The 8249-nt window shown below is 46.3% G+C and overlaps 3 protein-coding genes across 4 annotated transcripts in view; 1 reads left to right on the top strand and 2 right to left on the bottom strand.

Annotated features, from left to right (window-relative positions):
• LOC131668306 (pyruvate dehydrogenase (acetyl-transferring) kinase, mitochondrial) overlaps positions 1-8249 on the bottom strand; it is a 39084-nt gene that overhangs the window by 15221 nt on the left and 15614 nt on the right. The window lies entirely within an intron of this gene.
• On the bottom strand, positions 817-2185 carry LOC131668309 (putative gamma-glutamylcyclotransferase CG2811). Of its 2 annotated transcripts, none has more exons than XM_058942373.1 (5): positions 2166-2185; positions 1587-1976; positions 1351-1500; positions 1142-1263; positions 817-948 (listed from the first exon to the last, which is right to left on the bottom strand). In XM_058942373.1, the coding sequence occupies exons 2-5, from the start codon at positions 1794-1796 to the stop codon at positions 912-914; spliced, it is 519 nt and encodes a 172-aa protein (XP_058798356.1). In that variant the 5' UTR covers positions 1797-1976; positions 2166-2185; the 3' UTR covers positions 817-911. The 2 variants fall into 2 exon arrangements, with proteins under 2 accessions (XP_058798356.1, XP_058798355.1); XM_058942372.1 differs by having other exon boundaries at positions 1035-1263.
• On the top strand, positions 3598-8176 carry LOC131668308 (LHFPL tetraspan subfamily member 2 protein). The gene is made up of 5 exons (XM_058942371.1): positions 3598-3830; positions 6923-7150; positions 7275-7547; positions 7605-7718; positions 7807-8176. Exons 2-5 carry the CDS (start codon positions 7018-7020, stop codon positions 7947-7949), a joined length of 663 nt encoding a protein of 220 aa, XP_058798354.1. The 5' UTR covers positions 3598-3830; positions 6923-7017; the 3' UTR covers positions 7950-8176.

Raw genomic sequence — 8249 nt, forward strand, 5'->3', positions numbered from 1 at the left:
ATAAAAAGTTATTAATTTAAGTGACCAAATAAATTTTTGTACAGTGGACAATGAAAAATTGTTATTATTTACAAATAAATTCTTAGAAAAAGCAAGATTGTACAAGATCTGCCTGAAAAGCATTTTACTGTTGTATAACTTTGTGCATATAGTGCCTCGTTGAGTCTTAAACAGAAGGATTGTGTATGATATAGTATAAAAAAAACGATAAAAACGTAGTAACATGTTCGTTAAGCTCAGTGCGTTTGTCACGCAAAATATTGTTTTAATATTCGTTTACAAACATTTACGTGCAAATCAATCGTGCACCAGTAAAAGAACAGAGTTACTAGTTTTTTCTCGTAAATTTTTTTATAACTTTCCCATTTCTAAAATGAAATCCCCCTATTAAAAAAGAACTGCTCATGTTATCTTTTTTATTAAGGGGATTATGCGCTCTTCACACGTATTTCTTAGTATGTTTTAGAAAGTTTTTTTACCAGCTCCTTCCTCAAGTCTACTTAGTCTGTAAAGTATTTATATGATACAAAATGATTGTTAAGCATAAAATCATTCTTTAAAGAACAATAGAGTTAATCGAGAAAATAATCGAGAATTCTATCAAGACTAATTTGTACGAAAAGTAAATATTTTGTACAAAATAACGATCGACATTTATAATCCTACCATCGAAGTTAAATAGAAAAAAAAGAAATGAAGCAAATATTAGTGTGAAGCCATAGTTACAGTACGTTTTGCGAAACATGAGTGGTATATGCGACAGCAGTCCGAAACCTTAATAACAATAAAAAGAATATTAACGAAATGTAAAAATTTCTTGGTCATTCATTACTTTTTATTTACAAGTCAATATTCTAATCAGCCAATACGCCTTTTCCCTTTATATCTTACGTTTGTTTTCTTTAACTTCTTTATAAAACATCATCGAGCTTGCTTAATTCGGTTTCGCTAAAAAAAATTACACCTTTTTATTTGACAGTAAAATAAGTTCGCAAAAGCATTTCTATCAATGCATCAACAGATACATTACGGACCTTTAGCATATGAAATTGATTTGCGAATAATTTGTTCGTGTGACGCATGCAGTTAATTGCATGATGTTACTTCAGCTCTATGATTAAAAGTTGGGTCGCGCAGATACCTTTCGCAATATTTTAGTCCATGTGATCCATCGTTGCTGTAGGATGTGTACATTGGAAGTTCCAGCAAGGATTCGTTGAATTTCGGCAAAATGTATATCCATGCCTTACATTGAGCTCCAACCTATTGCAAAATTGATATTCCATTAAATGCATTATTTGAGCTTCCGAACGAACGTTCGTTTATGTAACAATATGCGAATAATATTACCTTTTCGAATTCTGCCCCATTTTTTAAATTGCTTTCAGATGCCAACCAAATATCTTCTTCTGCTCTAACATAGAAATTAGGATGCTCTTCGAACTCGTCTAATTTTTTCAGCATTTTTGAATCTACATCATAAACTTCACCACATATTTGCTGTTACGAAAAATAATGATAGAAAATATTAAAGCATACATCTTATTAATAAAAATCACTGTTAAAGCTTCATTGCATATACTTACGTTGCCGAAACCAGGTTTCTTTAACATAAATGGAATGTTGTATTTAGTTGTTATAACTAGAGGATATTTCAGTAACGTCTTGCCGAGTCCTATTAATTTAGCGTATCCATATTCTTTATTGGATAAAAGGCTGTGATTTGGTTCACCCCGTTTTAATGTCCCGTACAAGAAAATTCTTTGCAGGGGACTTTTGAATAAATTTTCGTACATTGTCACCGTTTTCCGTTGATATTGTTCTATGAAGGTGAGTTATCGTTTTAGATTTTTATTATTATACCTTGTGAGTAATAACTGCATTAAAATAGTGTCAATCTATGATTTGGTTGATCTATGTCTCGTTTGTCGTTTTAAATCTTGTAACTTCCAATACAATATGAAGAAAATAAACACCTGATAACAGAAAACTACGGTATTGTAGTTTCTCCAGAACTTTAAAGCACTTTGCCTATTTATTATAGTGTTATCGTTGCATACGCGACCAAATAGTAACAAAATCTTGCATTATAAAAGTAAAAAAACTACTGCAAGGCAAAAGACAATTAAATTGGTGAAATATAAAGAAATAAACAATCTACTTACATGATAAACGCAACCACGTACGAACATTGACTAAAAATAAGAGAGATGGTCGTTCGAAACACTTGTCGCTCATCGACGGCAAGAGTAACTGAAGTTTTAGCCGTTAGAGGACGCTAAACAAATATTGATTTTCTACTTGATAGTCAGGCAATCAGCGTGCATCAGTGTTCCCGAAATTTTCCTAACTTTAATTATTTTCATTTTTTCAATTAAAAAATCATCGTTTACCAAACCGCCAGATTTCGTAGCATTTTGAATATCAGTTTGACTGCATTTTAAGTTATAATCCATATTCAATTGAATGTGTACTTGTATTTTTCAAGTTAGTTACTACGGTGTACAGACTATTGTTAGAATTTTATCACGTGCAACTTGTACCTCATCGTTTTTTCATTCCGCGTCCGTTACATCCGATAGCTTAAAATTCAAGAGTAATTCATACTACGATATCAAACTTTCAATCTAATTGGCACCAAGAAAGAGCTTCGTGTTCACTGTAGCTGATCAATTTTTAAGTTTCAGGCATAGTAATTTATATTAGTCATGTTATGTTCGGAATGAAGGTGAGATTCGTCGTTATAAAAAATCGTAAATCGGAGAAAACAAAGTACATATCTTTGCCAGTAGTTACACTGTCGAGGGTAAATCGATGCGTTGAAATAGCAAATAGCAACTTATGGAAACTGAAATATTGTACATATAATTTGCAGCCCAACTACAAAAAAGGTGCGAGCGCGTGGAAAAGTTGCCAGTATCCCAAACCCCCAAAGCGTGCGCGCCTCTGCGAGGGGAATGAACTCGAGTCTAGTCGGGTTGACTCAGAGTCGTCCATACGTACGGTTTTCCGCACTGCAGCGTCAATCACGAATCGAATTTTCGTAGGGGTGCGATCCAAGTGCGTTTACCCCCGATGTGGAAAGCGCGAGCTTCCTTTGTTACCAGCAGAAGTTGCGTGGGTCCCGCCAATGATCCACATTTTTCGGAGGCCCCTTTGACGTGTCGTCGCTCTATCGACTCAAATTGAAGGAATTCTATGCTTATTTTTGGTGCGCGCGTGTTGAAGTTTGTTGGGACAGGCTTTAGACCCTCGATTTCGGAAGAGAAAGAAGAAACGTAAAACGACGCTATTGCAATCGTCTCGCTGGCCGCTGGGCAGATCGGGGAGACGATGGACAAATGTCAAAACAGTCGCTAATGTCGCGGGTCGGCTGTCGGAATTGGACAGACAGCGAGGTCGGACACTTGGAGAGACTGAAAAGCAAGCGAAGGATGGCACTCCGAGTGTCGGGAGGTGGACGGATAAATGCGCGAGCGCGATCGTTGCACAGCGCGTCGCGTTGGCGCTCTGGTTGGCAGGGAGTAGCGCCAGTATGATAGGATACGCGCGGGCAGGCCCGCAGCCGGCAGCCGGCAGCCGACAGCCGGCAGTCGGCTCGCTCTTCGCCGACTGCTCTCTGGCTCAGTTTGGCTCGACACATCGTCCGCGCCGGTCGCGCCCCAACTCGTATTGCACACTCCCGAATAGTCGCGAAATTCGCGCGACGCCAGCTGCGCCAGTGCGTGCGGTGCGCGATTATGCGCGCGGAACAGCCCCGCTCTATTAGGCTGTAGGGCTTCCTTGGACAACTCTGACTCGCCATGGATTAACCCTCTTCTCCGAATTGGGTATGTGTTTTAGCAGGTAGCACGGTCTTGCCGTCGCCACCTTGCCGAATATTCGCGGCGCAGACGACTAATGAGCTTTCGCGGAAACGTGCCTTTCGTTACTCTTTCGTTTTGTCGCGCGTTACGGGCTCGTTACTCATCGACGAAACGCCGCGCGCAGATGCCAATGACGGTTCTTGTTTCTATATACCTCTATCTCGGTGGCAAGAGGACCTAACGCATAATTTCTAAGCGACAAGTCGCGTCGACGAGAAGCTGATCGCCAAAAGCCAATCGCTCGAAATGCTTCCTGCGTCCGCCGGCAACGGGCTTTTTTTCTCCCAAACGCTCAACGAGTCACACGAGCCGACGACGACGTTTCCGTTTCGTGCTCAAGAGCCATGCGACCGTACGTGCTCGCGCGAGTGTGCTACCTATTCGAAAGCCGGTGAAAGAGTAAAAAGGAAAGAACGAGAGAAATAAGTGGAGTGGATTCGGGTGTTTGCCGTTTGCGTGTGCCGGCGCTTCCAAAAACCTTTCGCCGCTACATCGAGATTGTATTAATTTACGGTCTCTCGTGTGCTTGGCATCGGATCGCTGCTCGTATAATATACTGGCCGTCAAGGCTGCTTTTTTCTTTTTTCTCTTTTCTTTTATTTTTATGAATTATGCATTCTCGTCGTCTTCGCCGCTCGCCCCCCCCCTCCCTCTGCCCCTTTTGAATCTTTGTCTTTTCGATTTGCTCTCGTTCGGGCTTTTTGGAATTCCGAGACTATTATATTTTGATTTATGTGAAAAATGAAGAGGCCTACCACAAGGCGCTGTTGGCGCTTTCGTTGGGCTCTTATTGCGCGCAGTGGCCATAGCCCATCGTATGACGAGTTCTGCTTCGGCACGAGAATATTATAGCCGTACGACAGGGATTACTGATTTGCATCGTGCTCGCGCGTAAATTATAGCTAGCAGCCTGATAAATGCCGTTCTACAATAAAAAGTCAATTTCTCTGGAGGGGCAACTGGTGCGTTTGCATGCAAATCAATCGGCAAAAGTTGGACGATAAATCGAAGCTATCGCGGCAGGTCTGATACGAACTACGTGGAAGAGCCTTGGCATTGGACGTCAAACGCACTGTCGAGCAGGGAAAGGCTTGCTCGTCATCTCGGAATACGAAGGCGAGCGCTGCTTCTCAAGTGCACCTCGGAAAAACTCGATAGCGCAACGTCGCCTCGTTGCTCCAACTAGTCATCGCCGTCTGCGCGACGCTTGTCGTTGCGTCATTGAGCGGCGATGAGCATCGCTCTCGAGTCGTGCCCTATCGACCTTCCGGTGCGACGTGAGCTGGAATCGAAGCGAGCGGCAGGGCGGCAGGGCGGCAGGGCACCGATCGGCAGGCGCACGCGACGCAGGGCCCGCGTGGGCAGAGACACGCGCCGATACCGTCGGAGCCTCGGCGCTCCCGCTTATCGCTCGCGCACAGGCGCTCTTCTTGTGCGCCCGTCCGTCGGCGAGAGAGCGAGAGCAGAGACTGCGCGGCGTGTCATTGACTCCTCCATCAGCGGGCCGGTCTGCTTATTTTCAGAGAGGCGCTTTCGCCGGCTCCGTTGGACGAAAAGCTCGGGCGCGCGCCCGCACGTGCATCGGCTATTCTCGGGCGGTTCTGCCGGCTGGCAACGTCGCTCGCGGCCGCGCTCGGTGCGCGCACCTCGGCGACCGCGCTCGTCGGCATTATCTTGGCCGAAGATAGCGAAGGCGCGAGCGCGATCGCGGCGCGCGGAAATAGCGCGAGCTAATTAGAATGCGCGGCCGCGAGCGCGTGGGCCGCTCTCCGCTCGGCAGATATACGGCCGGACAGTGGGCGAGCCTGCTATCCGGCAGCGCGCGCGCGCGCGCTCTCGCTCTTTGTTTTGCGGCTGCGTCGCCGTCGCCGTCCTCGTCGCGCGAGCGCCACCGTGGCCGACGCCCGAGCGGAAGTCGATCGCGGCCCTCGAGCCGCGGAGCCGCCATGGACGATCGGCTCGCGAGGGCCCGCTGCCAAAGCGAAATAACGATCCGGAGGCTGGGAGGGTGGCGAGCGCGGGCAAATAGAGCGCGCCCGTACGCAGGAATCCGGAATGTCCGGTCCGCGCGCGATCGCGATAATCCTCGGGCACCTGTCCCAACGCGCCTCGCGCCCCGGAGTGCAGCGCAGCGAAGGCCCCCCGGCGCGAGATCTCGCGTGTCTCCTTTGGCCGCGCGGTTATCCTAAGTAGCATCCGGAAGCTAGTCTGCTCGAGCGCAGTCTCGCCGAAATAAATACACTAATTAATACGATTGACGCACCGCCGACGCACTTAATTCCCGATGCGTCGTCAGCCGCGAGGGACAATAGCCACTATAACTGAAGAAAGGCGTGGCGGTGAAAGAGAAACCATACGCGTGCGCGCAAGAATGAAAATAAAAGAGGGAAAGAGAGAGAGAGAGGAACAAATGTGGGAGGCAGATGCGCTCTTTTTACTTCTCTTTACGCACTGTACGCTTAGCGGCGTCCGCGACACGTAGCCGCGCGCCTTCGCGCTCTTTGTCATCGTGCTCGTATACCCGCCCAAATCAAAGTTGCCACGGCTGCTCTTACGCTTGGTATACGTTTGCATATATATACATGTCGGACTTCGAAGCGAGGAAGGATCTTTAAGAGCTTCTTTTCAAGACGTATATAACGACAACACGTTATATATAACTTTTCTTTTATTTCCGCTCCTCTTTTACTTTCTTATCTCTTGCTTTGGCCGTGGAGAGGAACGGTGCAACAAAGTCGATGAAAAACATCTGAAAAATTGGCACGTGCGTTTAGAAGTACTGCGTTGAACGCTGCCATTGAAAATCACGGGCACATGCGATTGAAACTTATTTTTTAACGAAAACTTATGGTACAAACGTGTCCCAATACTTGTTCGCAACGCAAAAACGATCGGCCAAGCGACAAAAGACGCATTAAAGTGGAGGGCTCTGGAAAGATATAGGCGCAGATATGGCGTTGATCCGTGGTCGGCTGCCGCGTCAGTAACTTTCACACAGCGGAGCTTTCAATGCGCTGCAACGAGGTATTCGAGTTGTGAGAAAATCGCTGTTGTAGACTGAAGATGCGACCGAAGAGGACGTGTCGGGCGGCAGAGAGCGCTCGGACAAAAGTCAGCGAATAATCGGGCGGCCAAGCTGAAGCGCGCGAGGATGTGCTGCTACGTGATAGTGACGGGGCGCAGCCTGGCCTGGACGCTGCTCTCCCTGCTGGCGTTCATGGCGGTGCTATCGGCTGTGATCACGCCCAGATGGCTGGTGGGCCCGCCGAAGACCATCGACACTCGTAAGCTCATCGACGCGCGACCGATTTCCGTTTGCCTCTCTCGGGCGCCCCATCCGCTGTCACGACTTCCTGTGCGTCAAGGCAGCTTTTCTTTTTTTGACGTCATGTGCCTGATCTGATTTAGCCAGCGGTGCCGAACTGTACGCACCGTCGGAGGGCATCTACAACCGCTGCACCAGACTCTTCGGGCGCAATCACTGCGCCAACTTCAACATGGAGGGCATGGCTACCGACTCGTCGGTCTTCCCCACCTTCTGGAAATTGTCTCTGTTCTTCATGTCGCTGGGGCTTGCCATCATGGGATCGACCGTCGTCACTGCTCTGCTCGGATGCTGCGTGCAGAGTGTCGGCAGGAAGAGTATCTTCAATCTCTCTGGAGTTGCCCAAGCTATTGCCGGTAAGTTTCATTCCCTTTCCTCAAGGTTATTTCAAGGCCGCTTCGAACTCGTTGCAGGAATCGCTTATTTACTTGGCATGATATTTCACGCTGGTGGATGGGGCGCTGACAGAGTGCGTAGGATCTGTGGCATTGAAGCCGATGCATTTTACTTGGCCAATTGCTCTTTAGGTGAGTAATAGTCGCTGACAAAACAACTTTTACGATCGCGATCGCTTCTCCGATGCAATCTTTGCATGTGCTCTGACAAAACTTGCAGGATGGGCATTTTATTGCGCCGTAGTGGGCATTGTGTTGACATTTGCGTGCGCGATTTTTAGCGGCCAAGCTGAAAAATCTACCGCAAGCGACAGAGTCCAAGATAAAATGAACGAAGGCAAAAGTCTGATATGTCTTGTTTAAGAGTAAAACTGACTTACTGATAAAACAATCTGCTCGATGAGATTACACTGAGCTGTACGGAAGACGTACGCGCAAAAAATTTCTAGTATGAATTCCAGGTGCCATTTACAAATATATATTACAGCCTTTATTTATACATCTATTCAATCACCCGTTGTCTCAATGTTTATATTCGTAACAAAGTCGTGTCTACATTTTTATTGTTAGATAGCATAATTTAGCTGTAAGTTTTATATGTAAATTGTTTTATACTGTATTCGGAAAATGTGTAGCAGAAATGTATCATTGATTGAACTATCG

The sequence above is a fragment of the Phymastichus coffea genome, unplaced genomic scaffold (assembly GCF_024137745.1).
Source record: "Phymastichus coffea isolate CEN01 unplaced genomic scaffold, Cenicafe_Pcof_1.1 PCOF00076, whole genome shotgun sequence".
NCBI lineage: Eukaryota > Metazoa > Arthropoda > Insecta > Hymenoptera > Eulophidae > Phymastichus > Phymastichus coffea.